At 37.9% G+C, this 26,458-nt stretch overlaps 1 protein-coding gene across 2 annotated transcripts in view; it reads left to right on the top strand.

The window, feature by feature from the left end:
- Positions 1–3,419: 3,419 nt before the first annotated feature.
- The window catches only part of POC5 (POC5 centriolar protein), a 61,728-nt gene continuing 38,689 nt past the window's right edge, over positions 3,420–26,458 (top strand). The window contains exons 1-4 of one of the 2 annotated variants that reach the window (XM_027863326.1): positions 3,420–3,543; positions 13,636–13,730; positions 18,820–18,961; positions 23,250–23,333. In XM_027863326.1, the coding sequence (XP_027719127.1) occupies positions 13,647–13,730; positions 18,820–18,961; positions 23,250–23,333 (310 nt within the window). In that variant the 5' untranslated portion in view covers positions 3,420–3,543; positions 13,636–13,646. Of the gene's footprint in view, positions 3,544–3,693; positions 3,767–13,635; positions 13,731–18,819; positions 18,962–23,249; positions 23,334–26,458 lie in introns of those variants that run through there. The other variant, XM_027863325.1, reaches the window with a different exon arrangement.

The raw sequence follows: 26,458 nt of genomic DNA, 5'->3' as shown, positions 1-26,458 counted from the left end.
AACACACACTCAGAAGAAAACAACAAAGTCAAAGCTCCTGCATCCAAAGCCTCCTAGAAAAATATGAATTGGTCATGGAAGGGTTCAAAAAGAATTTTGAAAATCATGTAATAGAGATAGAGGAAAAATTGGGAAGAAAAATGAGAGTGATGCAAGAAAATCATGAAAAAAGAGTCAACAGTTTGGTAAAGGAGACACAAAAAAATACTGAAGAAAATAACATCTTCAAAAACAGAATAGGCCAAATGGTAAAAGAGGTACTTTAAAAAGCCAATGAGGAGAAGAATGCCTTGAAAAGAAGAATTGGCCAAATGTAAAAAGAGGCACAAAAATTCACTGAAGAAAAAACTTCTTAAAAAGTAGAATTGGACAAATGAAAAAGAAAGTACAAAAGCCCACTGAAGAAAATAATTTCTTAAAAATTAGAATGCAGCAAATGGAAGGTAATGACTTTATAAGAAATGAAAAACAATAAAACAAGACCAAAAGAACAAAAAATAGAAGACAACATGAAATGTCTCATTGGAAAAACAACTGACATGGAAAATAGATACAGGAGAGATAATTTTAAAATTATTGGACTACCTGAAAGCCATGATGGAAAAAAAAAGGGCCTAGACATCATCTTTCAAGAAATTATCATGGAAAACTGTCCTAATATTCTAGAACCAGAAAGTAAAGTAGAAATTGAAAGAATCTACCAATCATCTCCTGAAAGAGATCCCAAAATGAAAACTCTCAGGAATATTATAGCTAAATTTCAGACCTCCAGGTCAAGGAGAAAATATTGCAAGCAGCCAGAAAGAAACAATTCAAGTACCAGGAAGCCACAGTCAGGACAACACAAGATTTAGCAGCTTCTACATTAGAGAACGGGAGGCTCTTTTACAGTTTTTTTACATTAAAGAACTTGGAATATGATATTCAGGAAGGCAAAGGAGTTAGGGTTACAACCAAGAATCACCTACCCAGCAAAATTGAGTATAATGCTTCGGGGGGGGGGGGGGGGGGGGGACCTTCAGTGAAATAGAGGACTTTCAAGAATTCTTGATGAAAAGACCAGAGCTTAATAGAAAATTTGACTCTCAAATACAAGACTCAAGAGAAGAATAAAAAAATAAAATTAAGGGGTAAGAAAGAGGAAAGCACTGGGAGAAAGGGAAAAGGAAGGATAGAATGGAGTAAATTATCTCACATAAAGGAGGCAAGAAAAAGCTCTTACAGTGGAGAGGAAGATGGGGGAGTGAGTGAACCTTACTCCCATCAGAATTGGTTCAAAGAGGGAATAACATACACACTCAATTGGGTAGAGAAATCTAACTTACCCTACAGGAAAGTAGGAGGAGAAGGGGAAAAGAAAAGGGGGCAGAGATGATAGAAAGGAGAGTAGATTGGAGGAGGGAGTAGTCATAATGCTGTTTGAGAGGTTCAGGGACCTCTTAAGGACAGAAGTACAGGACAGGGTCATCTGGAATGAATTCATGGACTCAAGGATTCTGTAAATCAAGTTCGCAAAGGTTTATTATAATGCTAATATGACAGGCAGAGCTCCTTAAGGAATTCTGTCATAGTGAACAGAGCTCCTTAGGGAACTTGCAATGGTGGACAGAACTCCTTAAGGAATTCTGCCTTCTAACAGGAATGATGCTAAAGTTTATATAGGAAAAGTAGTGGATTGTGTGCCAAGTACACTAATTAGGTGATAACATACAACCTTAGTCACAGGTGTTATTTACTACTGGAAAGGGGAAGGGGGGAGGGGCCCTGAAGGGTGTATTTTTGGTCTTTTATGCCTGTAACAAGATAGCTTTGGGAGTTGATGTCTATGACTTGACCTCTAGATCATATATGATAACTGTGGGAATCAGTATATGATAGTTATGTTGATACAATAGAGTCTCATTCAGACAAGGGCAATTCTAAAGAGGTCAGCTTGTTCTTGTAATGGAGAGATAGTGAGATAGTTTACCTCACTGGGCCCACTCATGAGTTATTGCCAGAGATAGGGTCTTTGGGCTGGGGAGAAAACTGTCAGGGATAGTGTTTTGAGGCTAGGGAGAAATATGATCTTGAAGTGGGGTCCAAGCACAGGCACCCAAGCACCCCATCAGTCAGAAGCAAAACACTTTTGAGGAGGGACAGGGTTAAAGGAGAGAGAGAGAATAGAATTGAGGTGGGGGGGGCAGGGTAGGATGGAGGGAAATATACGTTTAGCCATTGCAACTGTGAAAAAAAATTTGAATCAAGTTTCTCTGATAAAAGCCTCATTTCTCAAACATATAGAAATCTGAGTTAAATCTATAAAAATAAAAGCCATTCCTCAATTGATGAATGATCAAGAAATATAAAGTTTTCAGTTGAAGTAATCACAGCTATCTATAACCTTATGAGAAGGTGCTCTAAATGGCTATTGATTGGAGGAATGAAAATTGAAACAATTCTGAGGTGCTACCTCATTAGATTGGCTAATAGGATAGAAAAGGACAACGACAAATGTTGGAGGGGATGTGGGAAAAGTGAGACATTAAGGCACTGTCAGTGGAGATGTAAACTGATTCAACCATTCTTTAGAGCAATTTGGAGCTATGCCCAAAGGGCTGTAGAACCACACATTTGACCTAGCCGTGGCACTACTAGGTCTGTATCCCAAAAGAGATTTAAAAAAAAAAAAAAAGAGGAAAAAGATCTATATGTATGGAGGTGTTTATAGCAGCTCCTTTCTGGTGATTGGGAGTTGGAAACTGGGGGGATGCTCATTAACTGGGGAATGGCAGAACAAATTATGGTATGCAATTATGACGGAATACTATTGTGCTATAAGAAATGATGAGCAGGATGCTCTCAGAAAAACCTGGAAAGACTTCACGAGCTGATGAAAATGAAATGTACTGTGTACAAAGTAACAGCAATATTGTAAGAAGGTGTGAATGACTTAGCTATTCTCAGCAATACAATGATCCAATACAACTCTGAAGGCCTTAGGATGAAAAATGCTACCCATCCCCAGAGAAAGAACTGATGATGTTGTTCGATACAGATTGAAGCATACTTTTTAAAAAAAATTTTCTTGAGTTTTTTTGCCTTATGTTTTCATTCACATGACTAATGTAGAAATATGTTTCGTATGACTACAAATGTATAACCTAAAAAAAAAAACAAAAAAAGAAAGAAAGAACTAAACTGGGCATGCCCAACAGTGAGGTCACTCCAGATTCGTTTAAGACCCTTCAGAGCTTCCTTAGTAACGCTCGGGATCAGGGAACTCCGAAACCCCGCCCCGTCGCGTCCGCACCTCCTTTCCTTATTGGTTCAGGCCGGGCCAAGAGTTAAAAAGTACGGGAGAAGGCACCGCCCCTGAACAAACCGACCAATCCGACGACATTTTACTTAAAGCTCAGAGCCAACCAGGAGGATCGTCCTTAACTCTGCCTAGCAGTTTGAACTGTCAGGTGGCTGCTGCCGGGGCTTCTCTGGAGTTCACAAGGGTCCGGGGCCGGAGCGGGAGTCGGATCAGAAGCTGGAGGTGCCGAGCTGGGCTGGCAGGTGGGTGGCTCAGAGCCCCCGAGCGGACTCTGTCCGGCTATACGGCCGGGGGCGGAGAGCGTAGCGGAGGATTTAAAGCCCGGCTCTCCCCGGGCGCCGTTCAGCTGTGGTGCTCCGTTGCCGTGTGGTGGAAGTGCCGCCCTTCGACCCACCCGAGGTAGCGCTTTCTCCGTCACCGCCGCTGCGGTCTGGATGCGAGGAAGGGGCAGCACCTGGTCCCCGGGTAAAGTAAAAGGGTCGCGTTTAGGGAAGGTGATGACGTCACCTCGCAGCTGATGGGTTTCCTTTAAATCCCCCGGGCCCGCCTTCTTCAGCGCTTTCCATTGGTAGCAGTCTGTTCATTGTTTTAGTGAACTTCGTTATTTCTCAGTGACCGTCTTGAAGTTAGCTTTTTCCTTACGTCTTGGGTTAGAACTGGGAATCTTCACTTTTTTTGGTGTCATGGACCTTTTTTGGCAGCTGCCGAAACCTCAGAATAGTGTTTTTAAATGCATGATTACAAAAGAAATCAATCATATTGAAAGTTACCAAGATACATTTTGTCTTATTTATTTTTAACATTCATTTTTTTTAAATTTTGAGTTCCAAATTGTCATTCCCTCCAGGCCCTATCCCACCCATAGTGAAAGCAAGCAATGTAATAACAAGTATGCATGTGAAGTCTGTCTATATTTTTTTAAACCCAAGTTCCCAGACCCCCAAATTAAGAAGAACTCCTGGGTCAGGGAAAACTCCGTGGAAGTTTCACTTTTCACAATTCTCTTTCCTTTGTCTGGGAGTTAAGATAGAGTAAGGAAAAATCACACTGTTGGAGCTTTTGGGTTGGGAGCCAGATTGACCTGAGTTTCAGATGTAACAACAGACACTAGCTTAGGTATGTGCCTTGGGCAAATCACTTAACCTCTGCCTACCTCAGTTTCTTCAGCTGTAAAATGGCACCTACACCTAATAATAGCACCTACCTCCCAGGATTGTTTTGAGGATAAAATGAAATAATATCTATAAAGCTTTTAGTACAGTGCCTGGCATATAGTAGGCACACTTAATAAATGCTTGTTTCCTTCTTTCCTTTTGGTATTTTTAATAAAATTTTGATATCACATCACTTACATTTCCCAATAATCCATAATCAATAATCATTTATTGACAGCCTATTTCGTGCCAGGCATTTAGGATACAAATCTGGAAAAGAAAAAAAAAAAGATAGTTCCTGCCTTTTAGGACCTTACAGACTCACGGGGGAAGGCACACAAAAGAAAGCTGACTGTATTAGATTGCATGCCACCTGGGGGAGGGGGAGGGGAGAGAGAGGGAAAATTTTAGAGCTCAAAATCTTATAAAAGTGAATGTTTAAAACGAAAGATAAATAAATTTTTAAAAATTAAAAAGAAAAAGAAAATCAGAATAGGGAGTGGGGGAAGGAGAGAGAAAAAGTGAAAGTGCCCAGGCATGGTAGAGAAAAGTCAAAGAAATACAAAATAAATGCAGATGGACTGCAAAATGAGATCTCTTCCTGTCTTAAATGGAGGAGTTTATGTCTCTGCCCTCCATTCAAAAAGGCAGAGGGTGCAGATGAGGTGTGAGTAACTAGGCTGATTGGATTTTGCAAGATGACGAGATTTCCCAATGATAAGTGTATTGGCAACTTGGTAAATAAGATGTGAGTACTCTGCATTCCTTCTCCTCCCCATAGTAATATCTAGCATGTATATAGTACTTTAAGGTTTTTAAAGCACTTTACCAATATATCATTTTATCCTTAACAATAGTCCTAGGAGACAGGGTTATTATTATCCCTGTTATACAGATGAGGATACTGAGACCAAGAGAGATTAAAGATTCAGCCAAGATCACACAGTTAGCAAATCATAGGTCTGGGTTGTAAACCAAGAACTTTGATAAAGTTACATTTTAGACAAGTTAAGTTTGAGGTTCTGGAAGAATATCTAGCAGGCATTTTGAAATTAGGGACTAAGGCGTAGCAAAGAGATTGGTGGGGTGAAGATACGTCTGTTAAGTCTGTGTGTTTATGTGCATAGATAATTGAAACCATGGGAGTGGGTAAGATCACCAAGTGAGAGATGAGGATGAAGAGAGAAGAGTGTCTTAAGACAGAACCATGGGAAATATTTATATTTTAGGAGCAGAAATAGATTAAAGTGGCACCAGCCTCTCTCTCCCCCCCCCAAATAACAGAAGAAATGAACGGAAAAAGTAGAAGAACGAAGAAGCATAAGGATGGAAGAAAAAGGGGAGGAATTTCAATAAAGGAATAGTTCATAGTTAAGATACTGGGGACACCCAGATATCACAAAGCTGTGTGTAGAGTGCTGTAGAGTAAAACTGGAGTTCAAATATAGCCTCAGGCACTAACTAGCTTTGTGACCCTGAGAAAGTCATTTATCTTCTATTTGCCTCAATTTCTTCATCTGTGAAATGAAGATAATAGCATCTATTTTCCAGGGTTGTTGTGAGAGTCAAATGAGGTAATAATTGTAAAGGGCTTAGCATGCCTGGCACATTGTAAATGCTGTATGAATGTTAGCTATTATTACTGTAAAGAGAGAAGCCAAAGATGAGAGTAGAAAGAAGACCAATAGATATGGTGATAAGGGGGTCATTACTGATCTCAGAGAGGGTGGTTTCTCTTGTCATAGATGCAGCAGCCAGATTTCATTGAAGGATGGTAAAGTAATGAGGAAGTAGGGGCAGCAAGCATAGTCTGCTTTTTCTAGAAGTTTATCAGCAGTGGGAATAAAGATGATACCTTCATTGCATGGGATATCACAGTAGGGTAAAGGAAAGACTTTTTTAGGATAGGAAAAAAAAAACATTTATAGGGAAGAGAGAGAAGAACTCAGGAAAAGGATAAGAGTCAGGGAGGGGAGAAGAGAGAGAAGGAGGAAGAGAATGATTGATGGAGTCAGATCACAGAGGAGACAGGAGAAGATGAAATCAGGAATGCCTGCCATGCTGCCCAGATTAATCTTCCTTATGAAAAGGGGATTAGCAAATGTTTAGAGAAGCTGGCACATAAAGGAGAGTCATCAACTAGGAGATTCATTTTTGAAAAGATAAAGCAAGGCATTTTGCTAGTAGACAAATGCCTATGGTACAAAGTAGCATGAGAGATATAAACCAAGTGCACTGGAGATTTAGAGAAAGAAGAGATCTTTTACTATTAGGGAGATCAGAGGAAGGTTTTCATGTAAGAAGCAGTATGGAAGCTGGACTTCGAATACAAATAGGATTTAGATAGATGCAGTCAGGGAGGGCATTCCAGGCAGAAAAAACAATATGAACAAAGGTGGTGGTGGTGGTGGTGGTGGTGTTTGTCCCTTCTTCTCTAAGAGGACCATGACATCAGGGAGGTGATACCATGGCAGAAGTGGGGAATACATAAGATGTGTTTAGGGTAAAATGAATAATGCAGCTTAGCTGGAGTTTATGTGTATGTTTAAAGACGTTGTAGGAAATGAGGCCTTTAAAAAAAAAACTGGAAGCTTATTTTAGAAGACCTTGAATACTGTATTCAAGAGTTTGGACCTTTAATTGGTAGACACTGGGGAAACATTATGGACAAGAGATTGGAAGTGTGCTGCTATAGGAAGATTAATCTGGCAATATTGTGTCAAGTAGATAGAAGAGCTGAGAGGTTGGATTCTGCTGAAAGTGAAGTAACTTTGCAGTAATCCTAATGAAAGGCAGTGAGGGCCAGAACAAGAGTAGTTGCCATGAAAATGAAAAGGACACAGATACAAGAGATATTGTTTATTGAATTAAAATAGAATGGAGAGTTTACCAGCAAAACAGCTACATTTAAGAGGGAGAAAAAGGAGGAAGAACCAGGGAAGGACTACTCAAGAACTAGCGTTAGTTACTATAGAAAAGTCAAATGAAATGGAAGCAAAAGACTTTGGAAGATTTCGGAGTAATTGGTGAATTCTGGAAGACTCTCACTTTTGGTAGATAGAAGCCAGATTGTTATAGGTTTTCATAGGAGAATTGGTTGAGGCTCTCAGCTCTTCTCCAAAACTCAGTACCAAGATCTGCTACTATAGACACATCCCTGAGAGAAGATGGTGAAGGTCAGAATCAATGGATTCAGCTTCATTGGGCAACTAGTAACCAGAGCTTTATTCACCTCAGGCAGAATGGACATTGTGGCCATCAGGGACCTCAGCTACAGGGTTCATATGTTCCAATGTGATTCCACTCATGGAAAGTTCAAGGGTACTGTCAAGGCAGAGTGAAACTGGTAATCATTGGAAAAGCCATTACTATCTCCAGGAATATAACTGCCAATATTAAGTGATGAAATGCTGGAGCCCAGTATATAGTAGAGTCCACTGATGTCTTTACCAGTATGGAAAAAGCTGGTGCTCACTTGAAGGGTGGAGCAAAGTGTGTCATTGTCTCTGCACCTTCTGCTAATTCCCCTGTGTTCCTGATGGGAGCAAACCATGAGAAATAGGATAATTCCCTTATAATTGTCAGTAGTATTATCTGCACTACCAACTGCTTGACCCCCCTGGTCAAGGTCATTGACAAGTTTGGCATTGCAGAAGGACTCATGACTACAGTCATGCCATTACTATACCCAGAAAACATTTTGTAGATGACCCCTCTGGCAATTTCTGGCATGATGCGTACACCATTACCCAAAACATCATCTGCCTCCACCGATGCCTCTAAGGCTGTGGGCAAAGTCATTCTTTGAGCTGAATGAGAAGCTCACAGGCAGGACCTTCCATGTTCCTACTTCCAACATATTTGTTGTGAATCTAACCTGCTGCCTGGAGAAATCTGCCAAATATGATGATATCAAGAAACTGGCAACACAAACATCCAAGGACTCTTGAAGAGCATCTTGGGCAACACAGAGAATCAGGTTGTATCCAGTGATTTTAACAATGACACTCGCTTTCCTGCCTTTGTTGCTGGCACTGGTATTAGTCTCAAGGACCATTTTGTCAAGCTCATTTCCTCATATGATGAACAGTAAGGTTACAGCAGCCATGTAGTAGACCTCATGGTCTACACGGCCTTCGAGGAATGAAGTGAAAAGCCATGAATCTTCGTTCTCAGCCAGGAGTTCCACCACCAGGGAACCCACATCCCTAACCTATTTTCCTGTACTAGGGATCTCATGCCCTATTCGCATTCCTCGTCCCAATGCCCCCCGCGGTAGGGGAAAAAGCATAGAATCCTATGTTGTGTACCATCATTAAAGTTATATTCAGTGGAAAAAAAAGAGATTTGATTGAATGAATTGAGCACTTTAAAGCTAAAAAAGACTCAGGAAAGAAATGACAGCTGTCTTTATATATTCAGAGGATCCTCATGTAAAAGAGGGATTAGATTTACTCTGTTTGGCCCCAAAGGGAAGAACGAGGAGCAATATATGGGAAGTTGAACAGAGGCGAATTTAGGTTTGTCAGGAAAAACTTCCTTAACAATTAGAACTGTCCAAAAGTGGAATGGGCTGCGCTCCTCTCTACCTAATGCCACTCCCAAATCCAATCTACTTTAAGTCTCCTGTGTCTCTTGCTTCTGGGTTCTCTTTTTCATTTTCACTGATACCACCTTAGTGGAGTTCTCTGGGAAGACTGAATGATCACCTGTCAGGTATGTTATAAAGGAATTTCCTTCAGATATGGGTTGAACTAGATAGCTACTGAGGTCCCTTTTATCATTTTGACTGTATGAGTAGGTAGAGTGGAAATGAAGACATATCAACTAAAAACTACTTTTTTTTTTTTTTAGTGAGGCAGTTGGGGTTAAGTGACTTGCCCAGGGTCACGCAGCTAGTAAGTGTCTAGTGTCTGAGGATGGATTTGAACTCAGGTCCTCCTGACTCCAAGGCCAGAGATCTCCAGTGCATCACCTAGATGCCCCCTAAAAACTACTTTGTAAAGAAATTTGACAGTGGGCCAAATGAGCTTTGATGTGTTTTCTAATGGAAGGGATCAGAGACTTGTTGAAAATTATGGTTGTTAGACTTTTTTTTTTTTTTGAGATAAAACTATGCCAGGTGAAAATGAGTATGAAATCTACTTAGTTTCTAAAACAGGATACATAGTAATCAGAAACACAAGAAGAATCTGTGAAAAAAAAATCTGTTGCTGTAATCTTTAAATTTCCTGACTTTAAAGCTGGAGGGAAGAGTCATCTCCAAACAGAAAAAATAACAAGCCTCAGAAGATAGATACATGATAATTTCAAACAGAAGACTTCCTTCCCTGTCCTCTCACCCCAAACACTGGGACATCAATTTTTTTTGTATTTTTTTAAAATTATTATTTATTCTGAACTTAGCAAACACCAAATAAAATGAACACTTCCATATGCAACTTAGCATAAGAAAAGAGGATTGTACCTGAAACTATAAATCTTTATTACTCCTTTCTTTTTCTTTTAAGGAAATTTAACATAAGTCAGTATGTAACTTTAAAAGCCGTCTTGCTAGTCTGTATTGCCTTCTTTTTTTTTCTTCTGTCCTTTTAAAGATTTTTTTTTTTAAATAGGCAGTAGGAGGGAGAAGGGACTAGTAATAGGTTTAAAAAAAAAGATGAAGAAAAGAAAAAGAAAACCATTGTAACGAATACATAATCAAGCAAAACAAATTCCCACCTTGACTATGTCCAAAAATCTATCATTTTGCACCTTGACCCCATCCTTCAAGGTGCAAGAAATGAGTAGCATGGTTGGTTATTGCATTGATCAGAATTCTTAAACCTTTCAAAGTTGCTTTTATTTACATTGTTGTAATTATATAAATTATTCTCCTGGTCCTACTCACTTCAATCTGTATCAGTTCACACAAGTCCTTGCCAGGTTTCTCTGAAATCTTTTCATTGTTTCTTAGGGCACAAAAAGATTACATTACAGTCATCTACAAACAATCACTGAGATCTTGAACATGTAGAATGAATGTGTGAAGTAGTCATTGTCCTCAGAAAAAGGGGAAAGGCTTCCACTAGACAAAGTCAGATCCCATCTTTCTTTCCTTTCTTTTTTTTCTAGGGGGACTGAGAACAGAAGAGTTCTCATATGTGCCTCCTATGATAATTTAAGGTGACTCAAAGGAACGGCTATGACAAATTACTTTCCCGTTTTACAAGACAAGACTAAGATATGTAATGATGCACACTCTACTGCCAGACTAATCTTATATATTTGGTGTTCTTATACCCCCAAAGTTCCTATGAAAAATGGTTCTTACCTTTTCCCAACACAGTAGTAGAAGACATGAAAGGTGTTTGTTCATCATTCTTAAAGGACATAAGAACATGTATAATAATACAGTTAAACTGTTTGAAACAATTCCCATCATCCTTAGTTGAAGTTTCTTATACTGACTTTTGGATTCACTGAAAGCTCATTGATTTTCCACAACTCTGTTTTGAGACTGAAACACTTATGATTAAACTTCAAGTTGAAGGACTGTATCCTTTGCCTTTTCTTAACCCCCATTCTGTTTTTGAGAGTCTGAATTTGTATGACCAGCCAGATAAATGGCAAAATCATGTCTGGAACAAAATGTGTCCTTAGCATAGCACAACTAGAAGCTCTAGAATTTACCACTGTTTGAATAGCACTGCTAGTTCACTTACTATCATTCCACTGAAACTGCTTTCTCCAAAATTACCAGTGATCTCTCAGTTGCCAAATCCAATGGCCTTTTCTCAATACTCATTCTATTTGACCTCTCTGTGACCTATGTCACTGTTGCTCACTCTCTCCTCCTTGATCCTGTCTTCTAGGTTTTGGGGATATTTACCTTCTCCTGGTTCTCATCGTCCCTATCTGACCGCTGCTTCTCTGTCTTCTCTGCTGGATCCTTTTCCAGATCATGCCCTCTAACCATAGATGTCCATCAGGGTTCTGTCCTGGGTCCTCTTCTCTCTCTGTATTTCTTCACTTAGGGATCTCATCAGCTCCCATGGATTTAATTACTACCTCTATTGTGATAATTCTTAAATCTCCCTATCTTGCCCCAAACTCTTGACCTGCAACCTGTCATCTCCAAATGCCTTTAAAATTCCATGAACTGGATGTCTAGTAGACATCTTAAACTCAATGTGCCCCAAATGGAACTCATTATCTTTCCCCCTGAACTCTGCCTACCTCCTACCTTCCCTGTTAATATAAAGGACAACACCATCCTCCCAGTCCCTCAGGCTCCCAACCTCAGAGACATCCTGGATTCCTCACTATCTCTTCCTGCCCCTATAACCAATCTGTTGCAAAGGCCTGTCATTTCCACCTTTACAACATTGCTTATATGTATATATGTCCCTCTCTCTCCTTTGACACTACTGCCACTCTAGTGCAAGCCCTCATCACCTCATGCCTGAAGCCTTGCAATAACCTGCTGCTGGGTCTACCTGCCTCAAACCTCTCCTTACTCCAGTCAGCCACTAAGGTGATTTTCATAAAGCTCAGGTCCAATCATGTCACCCCTTACTCTATAAACTCCATTGGCTTCCTGTTGTCTCCAGGAGCAAACACAAAATGCTCTGTTTGGCATTCAAAGTTCTTCATAACCTAGCACCCTCCTGCCTTTCTACTTCTCTTACACCTTACTCTTTGACACATACTCTTTGATCCAGTGATACTGGCCTCCTGAATGTTCCACAAATAAGAGACCATATCTTAACTGTTAGCATTTTCTCTGGTTGTCCCCCATGCCTGGAATGTTCCCCTTCCTCTGTACTGCCTACTGGAAGCCAGAAATGGCTTCCTTTAAGTACCTACTAAAATGCCAGCTTTTGCTTTCCCAAACCTTATTAATTCTAGTGCCTTCCCTTTGTTAATTATTTCTTATTTATCTTGTGTATAGCTTGCTTTGTATATATTTGTTTGCTTGTTGTCTTCCATATTAGATGGTAAGCTCCTTTAGAGCAGGGACTGTCTTTTGCCTCTTTTTTGTATCTCCATCACTTACCACAGTGCCTGGCATACAATAGGTGCTTAATAAAGGATTGCATAGTTACTATATAACAATCACATATGTCACTGCCTTTAAAGAAAAAGATCATCTTTTTCATCAAAGATACAAGATATCTCACTTCCTCTAGGAGCTTGTTCTGATATTAACCTGAGTCTACAAAATTCCAACCCAGATCTAAAACAACATAAGAAAAAATGGCCTTAAAGAATCATGTTCCAATTAGGTTATTTAAGGAGCTACCTACCTCCTACTTATTCTGATGGTAAAGTATAAAATTTTGCTGATTGGTATCAATGTGGAATTTCTCTTCCTTTCTACCATTAGTGATGAATGCCATCTGTTATGAATTGAATTTTCATTTTAGAAGGCATGATAGTCTGCTTTGACTTTTGTTGAACTAGCTACTTCAGGGCTTCTTTGTTTGAATACTTAATTAAAATGGACAAAATCAGAAATCTCTGTCTATATCCTAAGTAACATACTGTAGATCTTCCTGATGAGATGGTGATGATACCTATCCCCCAAGACCCAATTTAAATTCTACTTTGTCGTGCATCTAAAGCCCATAGATTCTCTCTCCCCATTTCAACTGCACTGGAATACTTAGTTCCTTTACTATGCTTTTAACTATATATTAACTACATATTGCCTTGTGTCATCTCTTGTGTTGAATTTTTCTTTCTTATTTATCATATTATTATTGATACTGTCCTTACTTTGGTGCCTCATTGTAGTATGGATATTATCAAGATTATGCCAGGTTAATTCTATAAATAGTCTTGCTGAGCTGGAAAAGTTTCAAATATAAGCCTAATGTTAAACTCCATATCTGTCATTTAAGGACCCTCCTCACCTTTTACAAAAGGTCACTAGGTTGATTACTCGGTAGTAAACCTCTGTATCTCTTCAGAATTGTTTACTAAGTTTGAGAGGGCGTGTGATCTGTGTCACTGGAAGGAGTACCCACACTGACAAAATTACAATCTTGTTTAGTATTGACAAAATTTCATTTTTTATATGTGGTAGTCTCTCTGTGTAACAGACCATAAATATTATTATGTAGAATTTTACTACTTACTTGAAAATGTTTTATTTAAACACAGAGGAAACTAAGGTTGACATATACTCGTTTACAGTTTTGTGTAGGATGTCCTCAGACGAAGAGAAAGCTTCAGCTCCAGCTTTGCCAGGAGACAGTGATCCAGACAATTCAGTTTCTTCAGATCTTCAGGTAGGTCAGAGTTAATATCATCTGAACCTTTAATGACTTTTATAGGAATCGTGAAGGAAGGCCAGCTTAATTTGTTCATTCTAAGATTCAACAAATGCCAACTGTTAAGTTACTGTAGCACCTGATACTTTTATCATGGCATCTTGTGCTTGCAATAGGTATTGTATTTGGTATAGTTACAGTATACCACTGGAGGAGCTTTACTCCTACCATTCATCCAGGAGAAACTGTTGCCCTTTTTAAAACAGGAGGGAGAAAAGCAGGCATGTGTGAAAAAGAGGTGCAGGGGAATATGTTGATTCCATTCTAACTCAGCAATATTGTTATCTGTCCCCTTCTTCCCACTGTTACTTCTATAATTCAGGCCTTAATTACCTTTTGCTTGATCAATATCAAGAGTCTTTTTTCTTCCAATAGTTCTTCCCCACTTCCTCACTTTCATATTTATAATGCTGCCAAGGTAATCTTTCTAATGAACAATACAGAAATGACAGAGCCTTACCTACCTTCTTACTGTCTGCCTAGTATAATACAAACTCCTTTCCCTTGTGTTCAAAGCCCTCCAAGGCATGGCTACCTTCTTATAGCCAAGTAGCTGTGTGTGTGTGAGGTTGTCTGACCTGTTGCTCTCTTCTCCTATCCCTACTTTTAAAAATTCTTTCGTTTCATTGGTGAGGATAGGCACATGTGAAGGGCCTCGCCTGATATCTGTCACATCTCTCCAGCCAAGAAGGACCTCTACCCATGTGAATCTGACATAGTATTTTTCTTGTCCTTCTCCTGTATACCCCTCACATTCTACTTAGTCTATACTTATTTATGTAGGAGTCTCATCTCCCCCACTTGATTTCTAGGTCTCTGAGGGAAGGAACTGTGTCTTGTTTTTATCTTTATGTTTATTGAATGAACCTCTGATGGTGACTCTACTCCAGCTTCCTTGAAGAAGTCAGGAATCCTCAATTCACCACATTTTTCTTCTGAAAAGAGAGAAAGTCATCATTTACAGGCAGGAAAAGAAACCCCAGCAAGCTAAGGTGGGAAGGGAGTCCTCTTGGGTATATTCAAAGTACTATGTTCATTTACACATAAAATCTAATTTACCTCATTGACTTTTAGCACATGAACATTTTTTGCCTTGCCTTCATTAAGCCACAAATCCCTAAAAAGATGGAAAATTCACCTACCTTCTAAATTCTTTGATCCAAATGAGTTTGAGTTCTGGTTTAGTCTACCTCAATAGAGCTTTATCCACTACTATAATTTGTAGCTCAGTAAATTACCCATTAAACTTCATATCTGTGGGGTATTTTTATTTTTCAGAAAACAGCATTACTTCTCCTCTCTCCCTCTTTAGGGGCTTAAACTGATATTGGGAAAACCTAGCACAGTACCTGGCACATAGCAGGCACCTAATGCTTGTTGATTGATTCAAGAGTCCTGAGATATTATAGTACATTATATGGAAACAAATTTATAAGAACATAGTATTTAGCTCTGTCAAAAATGCTGCTTTGGCTTTTAGGGCAAATGAAAATCATAAAAATGCCAAATAGCTCAAAATTGTGATGTCACAAATTCTAAGAGTATTCTAGTTTTACATTCTGATCTCTGTTGCTATGACATTCAACACATTCTGCTGTCTAGGACACTGGATCCAGTAGAGAGATCATATACATTGACTATGGAGGATGTGACTTTATGTAAAATATTTTACTTTTCTAAATTTCTAAATATAGATTTGTGCCTCAGTGGCACCAATAAAAACAACATCAAAATAGAATTTGAAAAGGAACCACTTTTATCGTTGTACATTTATCCCAGTGTAGCATGTAGGTTTTGTAGCTTCTACAAATGCATAGACTTGGTTACAAATATGTGGGGAGGAGTCCCCATTGGCCCTGTAAAATGAACAAGAGCTATAGAAAGGTCTTTGGGAAATTGAAATTATTCTCTTGGTTGCTATTGTTGATTTGAATATTTGGAAAATGGTAGGAAGATAGACCTGTGTTATTGAACAATTTAATGAAATGGTAAAGTTAAACTTGAACTGTGCATGAGGCCTACTCAGAATAATGTTTTTACTTCACAGTTTTTCATTGCATTTCTTTCTGGTAAGTCATTTCACCTCCTTGGGCCTCAGTTTCTTTGTCAGTGAAATTGGGCTAATACCACCTGTACTACCTCCTTCATTAGGTCGTTATGAGGAAAATAAAGTGTTGCATAAACAGAGCCTTCTTCCTTTGTTCATCTTCCTATTTGGCTGGAAAGAATCTAAGTACTTTGTTCTCACTAAAGCTTAAGTGACTTATAAATTTCAGGCCTATTTCACCTTCATAGGCAGCAAAGTCACTTTAACAGGAAAGAAGGGATCTCTAATTGTAGAAGTTGAGAACCAGTGAACTAGGAGACCAGATAGAAGACGAAGTAGTTTTATTGACACCCATAGATCAATTAATTACACAGTGTGAGTAGCCAGTCTTCTTGGAAGGTTCTAGTCAATTTCAGTGGTGGTGACTTGGTTTTGGGGGGAATCTAGTAAATTGTTATATATACCTAAATGCTTGAGAAAGCTAAAGGGTATGAGAATCTAGTACTCCTTAGCTTCAAAAAGTTAAAATGCTAGCTCATTTATTGAATCATGGTATTCTGTGCCTTATGAATTCCATTCAATGTGTAATACCTCATAATTCTGCATACCACTTTCCTTATCACTGTTCCAAAATAAATCATAACCTTCAAAGAGATCTCTACAGTCCAGAAGCCCTCTTATGGGCCTGGGAAAATTTAATGGAGTCTAAGTTCAATAAGAATTAACATTTTGACGTGCCAGCACAAAAAAGCTAAGATTAGGCTTTACCCGTAGAAACATATTTTCTCTAATCAAGGAGGTGACTAAACTCTGCCCTGGTGGAATCAGCTATGGAATATTTATTGTTTTCAATTCTGACTAGGAACATTTCAAGGTAGCTTGGTGGTGCAGTTGATAGAGTGCTGGGCCTGGAGTCAAGAACACCTGAGTTCAAATCGATCCTCAGGAATTTACCACCTGTGTGACCCTGGGCAAGTCACTTGACCTCTGTTTGCCTCAGTTTTCCCATCTGTAAAATGGGGCTAATAACAGCACCTACCTCCCAGGTTGTGATTTGGATCAAAAGAGATAATAATTATAAGGTACTTAGCACAGTGCCTCCCACATAGTAAGTGTTATATAATTGTTAGCTATCATCATTATTATTATTATTTTAAGAAGAACTTTGACAAATTAAAGTGTTTTCAGAAGAGACTAGCCAAGATAGTGAGGGACTGGAAACCATCCTGTGCCATATTGGGATCAGTTGAAGAAGGTAGAGATGTATAGTCTGAAAAAGAGAAGCTTTGATGGGGAGATCATTGCTGTCTTCAAATATTTGAAGGGTTGTCATGTGGAAGAGGGATTAGGTTTATACTACTTAGCCCTAGAGGACAGAATTAGGAAAAAATGGGTGGGAGCTATAGATTTAGGCTTGATAGAAGGACAAATTTACCAGTAATGAATGAAAGATGTCTAAAAGTAGAATGAGCTGCCTCAGAAGTCAGTTTCCCTTTTCTGGAAGTCTTCAATAGAAGCTAGATGACCTCTTCCTAGAGATGATGTAGAGGAGATTTCTGATTCCTTATGCGCCTCCATCTCCAAATTCCTTCCTCAGAAACTACATTCCTATAACATAATAATACTTTATCTGGCATTGTTTAAAATGGGCCATTTCATATAAGTAAATCTTTTTTATATTGTTTTAAAATATTAAAAGCAAATATCAAACCTTTTTTATGGAAATATTTCTAAAGTGAATTACATACTTTCCTGCTTTAAACTTTTCTTGAGGACTTAGGGTTATTATTAATATGAATTTTATTGTAATCTGCTATAATACAGTGGTACCTTCAGGAGCCATGAGGATATATGGAGAGTTCCTTGCCTGTATACTAAATTACCCAAACTGCTTTAATTTTTACAGGTCACATTCCTTTTAAGTTTTTCTGTATCATCCCTTGAATTATTACTTCATCCTCCTTTTTTAAGTGCCTGTTTATAACAGTCTGCTTCCTGTTGCCCTCACTGCTTCTAGTCTGCCATAAATTTGCCAATGACATAGTCAAGCTTGCCAGATTAGTATTTATAAGTTTAAAAATAAGCAGGCTCTGAGTCAGCACCTGAGGGTCTTCTTTTAGTTAAGTGCTTAGATTTTGTGACACCTATTTCAATTTATCAGAGACCTATTTTGTCTTTCTGGTTCTTTGACTATCGCAGATAGTTCAGGTTGCCAAATAAGTTGTGTACTCTAAAGCCAATTTGCACTCTTTAAATCAATTTTTGACTGTCTCTTTTTGGTTCACTTCTGCAGGGAATTGAGTCGAGGCATTGAAATAGCTGTCAGGTTCACTTCATACAAAGTAAAATTTCATAGCTCTTAAATTTCATATTCAAGAGATTTTCTACTTTGATTAAAAAGATAAGGCAGCTAATATGGAAATGTTTTGCATGATTTGTATAATTGAAATCAAATTCCTTGCCCTTAAGGAGTAGAGAGGGATAGGAAGAAGAGAGAAAATTTGGAACTCAATTTTTTTTAAATGATTATTTTAAAAAATTTTTACATTTAATTGGGAAATATCTAACAAAATAAATTTTTAAAAAATTTCTTTAAAAAGAGAGGACAACTTGGCTTCACTCACGGCAGTATGGAACACAAGTGGATTCATTCCCTTTCTGTGTTGTAATGACAGCCACAGCAGTTGACAAGTTGTAGATAAGTCACTTCTATATAGAGCACTCTTGGACAATGTCTAGGTTGCACCGTCATTAAATTGGCATGATATAAGTGTTCAGAAATGCAGGACTCTGTTTCATAGGAAAGTTAGGGTGGTTTTATAGATAAAATTTGTTTTTCTACAAAGGAAATTTATTTACTATGATATAGCCCTGATGATTAATGAAAAATCTTATCATAAATGTCATTTTAACATATTGAGGTAGAAGACTCTTTTCTCTAAAAACAAATGTTTAAATCACAATCATATCTTAATGTTATTTGTGACTGCTTTCTTGTAGAGTGAATATGAAGAGCTGCTTCGATATGCTGTGGTGACACCAAAGAGTGATGCAATTACCTCAAAGCAGTCATATCCTAAGTCATTAGGGGGAACAGATGACAAGATATTGAGTGCAGTGGCTGAAGAGCCACACACTTCAGGTGAGAGAGCACACCGTTAATTTAAAAGACTACCACACATGAACAATACTTACTTAACTAATTTATCATTGAGTATTTATTTTAAAAATATGAAATTAGATTCTTAACTGTCAAACTCTAAAAATAAATGACCAAAGAGCCACAGAGGTTACCAACTGTCAACTCTGACCAAAAAGCCACAGAGGTCATACGCCAACTGTTAATTCTGAAAAATAAAATAAAGCCAAATAGCTCACAGAAGTTATAGGCAAAAAGCCTTCTTTATTCTGTTGGAGGTGGGAAACTAAACACATGTGCTAGGGTATCTTCTAAGACTGATGAGACCCATGGCAGTGAGGCTAAGCCTTGATACACGTAGTTGTAGCTAGCCAAAGAACCAGGCAGTAAAGTGTAACAGCAACAATGAGGCGGGTTTGCCTAGTGACAAAAAGTCTTATTCGTAGCAGGGCTTCATGACTGGAACGTGTTTCCTATGGGTGCTTATCTGAGCTTAGGAACAACCTGGGGGTGGTTTGAGCCAGTTCTTCGATTTGGCTGCAATAGAGTTCATCCAGAAGTTTAGTGCAAAGGATTGTTGTTATGCCACACTCAGGGCACAGCTTGCTTGCTGGCCTTAGCTCAGGAAATCAAGGTGTCTCCTAATAGTAAAAAAAGAGAAGAGTAAAAAGAGGAATGGTCTTGGGGTGAGGGTCCTGATATAACCAATCCACAACTTTATTTTATTTTTAAAATGTGTACTCGTAATGAAAATTTTCTTCTGTGAGCAGGTTAGGAGCTAACTTTGCTTATACAGAGAGTATATCACCTTTCCATGTGTTTAGTAGGTATTTGATAAATACTTTCTTATAATGATGATGGTAATGACTTAAATTGCTGAAAAAGTATTAAAACTATCTATATATATGTATATGTATGTGTATATATATATTTGCAAAACAGTGAGTTAAGCAGCAGAGTCGATATTGGTAATGTAATTGTAGTCCAATACTTTACATACTCATCACCCGTAAGTACTTTAATATTTCCTCCTTGACCTTTGTAGTAGTATTATAATATAAAGATTGTTTAATTATGGGGCAGCTAGGTGGCGCAGTGGATAGAGCACCGGCCCTGAAGTCAGGAGGACCTGAGTTCAAATCCGGCCTCAAACCAAACACTTGACACTTACTAGCTGTGTGACCCTGGGCAAGTCACTAAACCCCAATTGCTTCACTTAAAAAAAAAAAGAAAAGAAAAGAAAAGAATGAAGGACAAACAACAATAGTGGGCACACCATAACTATGCCCTATAGCCAAAGTGGCCACGCCAAAAAGATCAGGTTGACCATAGGAATTATGGTCCCCAAGTCTAAATATTCTAGATACTAAAACTTTTTCAGTGATTTGGGTATGGATGTAAGGGATGACCTGTTTTGGATCATAACCAATATGGCTGATACAGAACAGAGATAGGTATTGGAAGTTAAATGAAGATAGAAGTATTTTATTCAAAGTGAATAAATGGTGAAAGGAATAGGATATAAATGCATGTGGCTTTTTTGGTTTGTTTGTTTGTTTTTAAGAAGCAATAGAGGGGCAGCTAGGTGGCACAGTGGATAGAACTCTAGCCTTGGAGTCAGAAGGACCTGAGTTCAAATGTGGCCTCAGACACTTGATAGTTACTAGCTCTGTGACCATGGGCAACTCACTTTACCCCAATTGCCTCAAAAAAAAAGAAGAAGAAGCAATAGAAAGCCACAAGTTATGTTGGATAGATAGAAGACTGACAAATTAGGGGTTTATGGGAAGACATAAATAAGAATTACAAGGGATCAGAAGGCATGAAATTACATCTACTTAGGTGGAAGATATACATACACCAATGACACATGTCGTGTGCAAATAGTGTTGATGTACATATAAATACAAGTAAAAATTTTAGCATTATTTTCCCATTTACTAATAATAAGTTTTTGTGGTTTCATTGGTGGGGGTAGAGAACACTTAACCGATCCTAAGTGTCCAAACTGAGCCAAACTACATTGTTTGGGTACTCAGAGTACTAAGAGATGTGATTACTGAGCTGTTGTCAGCTCAGTGGTCAGAAGAATCATGGAGAAGGTCGAATGCTCCTATTTTCCCAAAAAGAGAAGAGGGTGAAATCTGCAAACTATAGACTCGTGAACCTGACTTCAATTCCTGGCAGAGTTTCATAATATATTATTAAAGAGATGTTTTGAGAACATTTAGAAAGGATAGTGTCATGGGGCCAGCTTCATCAGGTTTAGTGTTCTCACGGTGATCTTGATCTTTTTTTGTCAGTCTTTTTTGCTAAATTGGTAGATTTGGAAAATATTGTAGCATATCTGAATTTCAGCAAGCCATTTAACAAAGTCTTTCTTGCTATCCATATGGACAAAAGGGAGAGGTGCAGACTAGATTGTATTATCATTGGACTATGGATTTAGAACTGGAAGGAACCTTAGAGGGTCATCTGGTCAAACCCCCTCATTTTACAGATAAGGAAGTGTAAGACTAAGAGAGGTTCTTGACATGCCCAGGGTTACCATAGGCCCCAGGCCTTCCCAGCCTCAAGTCCATTGCCTGATCCTTCACACCATACTACCTCTTAAAGATTTAACATCAAATGAACTTCCAATAATAACTTCTAAATAAAAACCCCTAACTCAGATCTAGAACTACAAGGCACTCACAAACTTATCTAGTGCAATGCTGTCATTTTATAGATGAGGAAATTGAACCCTAGCGAGGTTAAGTTACTTCCCCAAGTTAATAAGTGGCATAGCTGGGATTTAAACTCAGTTTCTGTGACTCCCCTTTTTGGTACACTTTCTGATGTATTAGGCTGCTTACATATAGCAAGATGGATCTGGAACTGATTGAATGATCAGAGCCAAAGAATAATCATTAGTTATTTGATGTTATCTTGGAAGTGAGTGTCTAATGGCATGCTTGCCATGATATTCAGAATTTTCATCAGAAACTTAGATAAAGGCTTAGATGATATCATACTATCAAATCTGCAAATGAAACAAACCATGGAGGGATAGTTAATATATCATATGACAGAATTGGGATCTAAAATTATTTTTGCAAGCCAGAACACAAAGGCTGAACTCACTCTGCTTAATTTTGGAAGTCTGGCACTCGAGATGGGTGGAAGTTTCAGAGGCAGATTTAGGCTCAGTGTAAAGAAAAACAATTAGAGTTGGCTTAGAAGTGTAATGATTAAAAAAAAAAAAACAAAGAAGTATAGTGACTAAGTAGTGAGTCTCTCTCTACTCGCCTGAGTAATCCTAGGGCAGGGATGTTGTAGAGGAGATTTCTTGTTCAAGAATAGGTAGGAATCTGAGGCCTCTGAAATCCCTTCCAATTCCAAAATACTACTATTATGTAGAAAAAAATAAAATAATATATAGTAAAATTAAATATAGTTTCTAGTAAGTAACTTTTTTTTAGAAGTTGGGCCTTATTTTCAATTTCAATGAAGCATAAAATAGAGTACCCTTTAGCCACTGCTAGCTGTGCCACCAAAACCAGGTGACTCCATCTCTTTGGACTTCCTCTCTCTTACCTGTCCAAAGTTGTGCTTGGTCTCGATGTCTTTAAGGCTCCTTTTAGCTTAAACATTCCATTATTCCGGGTTCTCTGGTAAGGGAATATATCACAATTCTTTTTTTTTCCCCAGTCAAGAATATTTTGATTACTAATTAATTGGTATGACAAGAGATATTGTGGTATAATGGAAAGAATACTGGATTTGAAGTCACCAGACCTGGGATAAAATTGCCTCTGTGACCTTGAGCAAGTCGCTTCCACTGAGGACCTTAGTCTCCTTTTCTCTAAAATGAAAAGGTGGCAGTGGATGACCTCTAAGACCCCTTCAAGCTCTAAATTATTATCTCATTTTATTTGAATTCCCAATGAATGGCCCAAAAGTTATCAGTTATTACTTGCTTTCTGCCTTGATGCTGAGCTTAAAATATCTCTGTGTTCCCAGTGTGTTTTGCTTAGTGAGCTGCCTTAGTATATAAATTTTTTTTATTTCAATGACTATTAAATTATTTTATAGTATGAGCATTTTATTCAAGGATGTGTAAAGTTGGTTCCCATTTAGTGTGAACAAAGTATTCAGATTCCCACTGCATATTTGCAGGGAGCTAAAACCAATTGTATTTTACATAATTATAACTTCAAATAGTGTAGATTTGAATGCATGCTTCTACTTCAGGGGATTCATCATTAAGATCCAGTTGTATATGCATCACGTTTATCCTCCTTTACTGCAGGAAAGGGCCCTGTAGGAAGAGAACAGAGAAATGAACCTGGGAGAATCATAGAAATCAATAATCCAAGTACTTCAAAAGCAGAAGGTATGGTTATTTCAAGATAGTTGGATTTTTTCTTTACTACATATTCTCTTCCTCCCCTGTCCTCATTCTATATCCCAATCCTCCAACAGGGAATCCTCTCATATCACAGAGAAAAATGGCAAAGCAAATGAATCAACACAATAACCCTTATAATCTTTACAACATTCCACACCCCTGGTTCCCCCAATTTCTCCTACTAACAAGAGGAAGGTCTATTTCATCATCAGTTAATTCTCTGGAAACAATATTGGTCATTTCTTTTAATCTGACTTTTTTGTGTTGTTTTTTTTTAATTTACATCGTTATGGTCATTGTACATATTGTTCTTCTAGTTCTGCTTATTTCACTATGTATTATTTCATGTAGTCTAACGATTTTTTTATCAGAAGTATTCTGATAAGTAGTTTATGCACCTACTTTTGGATTTAGCATTGCTTAGAGTACTTAATATTGAGTGGTAGCATTTTGAAATGTCTGTTGCCAGCTTATTTCAATTATAGTTTTCATATTTAAAATGTTATTATAAGATGACTAATAAGTGAAGCAATGTCACATGGCATCTTGATTTTCTTAAGGGTAAAGTCGAGGAGGCTAGATACTAAAATAAAATTTTGGTTGTTACAAAATTTGGTCGTTGGGAATAGTTTTTAATTAACAGAAATCAAAAGCTAATGAAACATTAAAATTCTACCTTCTAAAATATTATAGTATCTCATTCCTTCCTCCCCCAGCCTCCTCAGAACTCATTTTTAAGATTTTTAAGGTTTTATAAACATTATATATGGAGGGTATGGACTACCCTCAATTAAGAGTTAAGTGTCATATGTGGTATAATAGAAAGAACACTGGGGTATTCTCAGTCAGGAGTGGGGCAGCTCTGTCACTGTGACCTTGTGTAAATCACTTAGAACCATAGAATCAGCATTTGAAAGGAAGCCTTCTCGTCAAAATCCAATCCAATATGGAAATTAATATTACTCTGAGAAAAGATTGTGACTATTCAGCATTTTCTTTGAACATTTCTGATGAAAGGGAATGCTTTTCTTCAGAAGGTAGCTTATTTCATTGTTAACAAACTCTAATCATCAGAAATTTCTTCCTTATGTTGAATTGAAATCTGCCTCACCTAATTCCTGCAGGCATACCTCAGATATTTCGGGTTCAGTTCCAGACCACCACAATAAAGCAGATATTGCAATAAAGTGAGTCACATTAATTTTTTGGCTTCCCAGTACATATAACATATAAAAGTTATGTTTAAACTATGATGTAGTCTATTAAATGTGCAATAGTATTATGTCTAAAAAAATGTGCATACCTTATTTAAAAAATACTTTATTGCTAAAAAGTGCTAAGCATCATCTGAACCTTCAGGGGGTTGTAATCTTTTTGCTCGTGGAGCATCTTGCCTTAATGTTGATGGCTGCTGACTGACTGGGGTGGTGGTTGCTGAAGGCTGAGGTGACTGTGGCAACTTCTTAAAATAAAACAATGAAGTTTGCACCATCAATTTACTCTTCCTTTCATTTGAACATTTAAAGGTTATTGTAGGGTTATTAAATGACCTAATTTCAATATTGTTGTGTCTGAGGGAAAAGGTAGGCCCAAGGAGAGGGAGAGAGATGAAGCCAGTCAGTTGGTGAAGCAGTCAGTACACACATCATTTATCAATTAAGTTCACCATCTTCTATGGGTGTGGTTTATAGAACCCCAAAATAATCACAATTAAATATCATTGATATAATAATAATAATGGAAAAGTTTGAAATATTGTGAAAATTACCAAAATGTGACACAGAGACACAATTTGAGCACATGCTGTTAGAAAAATGGTAACTTACTCACAGATAATAAAATGATAAACTTACTCAATGCAGAGTTACCACAAGCCTTCAATTTGTAAAAAATGCAATATCTTCAAAGCACAATAAAATGGGATATACCTGTATTCAGTTGTCCTAGTTCTGCCCTATGGATCAGTACAAAACAAATTACATTGTGACAGCCTTCCAAATATTTGATGACAGCTAGTACGGTTCTCTCTTTTTTAAGCTAAACATCCCTAGATCTTCTAATTGTCAACTCTTCCTCATATGATATGGGTTCCAGATTCCCTAACATCTTGGTCATTCTGTCAGATGTGGCTAATATATCTAAGATGGCTTTTCTCAAGACAAGAACAGTGGTGTTATTCCTCTCCCCCTTCTCAGATTACTCTCTATTTACATACCATTGTACTTGATATAGCCTCAAATAGAATGTAAGCTCCTTGAGGGCAAAAACTGTGTCATTTTGCCTTTTCCGAGTGTCTAGCACAGAACCTTACAAAGATGGTAGACTGTTGAATTGAGTTAGAAGAGTCATGGTCCTACAGCAAATGTTTGTTGTTTTTACCCTTGTTTATTTTCCTATAGTTACTAGTTGTAAAATCTTCCTAAATTTGGGAGAAAAAAAAAGTGTGTGTGTATGTGTGTGTGTGTGTTTCAAGAATAGGAAATCAAAGCAAAAACTGTGAAAATCCATTCCATTCAAGAGTGAGTCAGAAAAAAATATATATTAAAAAAAAAAGAGTGAGTCAGAAAGGAGAAAAAGCCCAGTGGAAGAACAGATGTTAGCAGGTGAGAACAAGAACAGGTAGGCTGGTCTCTGGAGTCCAAAGAATAAAGGTAAAGTTTATAATCTAGGAGTTGCCTTGGATCCCAGAAGCATATACAGAAGGATATGGACCTGTAAGAGAGACTTCTCTGATTATACTCCACTTTTGTCTATGTCCCTCTTAGCATGTGGCAACACAAATGCATGTAGTGTTCTAGGCACAGCATAGAATACAAGAAGGTTATTGTTTCTCATGATCATTTAATGGTGCAGGTTAAGATTATGTTGGCATTTTTGTCATCCTCACTCCCACAATGAACCCAAACTGTTCTCTAAAACAAAAACTCATTTTTTTTAACCCTAATGTTCTCTTGCTGATGTGGTATATTTGTGTATCTTGAAGCATCAAAAGGCAAAAAAATCAAAATTGGAGGTGACCCAAAGGCTAGTGGAAAGATGTAGTATAAGAACAAGTAGGCTTCATCTTATTTCCAGTTGTGAATAACACACAAGAAGTAGCATAGGAGATA

Source organism: Vombatus ursinus, unplaced genomic scaffold (genome assembly GCF_900497805.2).
Source record: "Vombatus ursinus unplaced genomic scaffold, bare-nosed wombat genome assembly UNPS02014772.1, whole genome shotgun sequence".
Classification (NCBI taxonomy): domain Eukaryota; kingdom Metazoa; phylum Chordata; class Mammalia; order Diprotodontia; family Vombatidae; genus Vombatus; species Vombatus ursinus.
The sequence above is the reverse complement of the archived record's forward strand: the minus strand, read 5'-3'. Positions and strand labels throughout refer to the sequence as shown.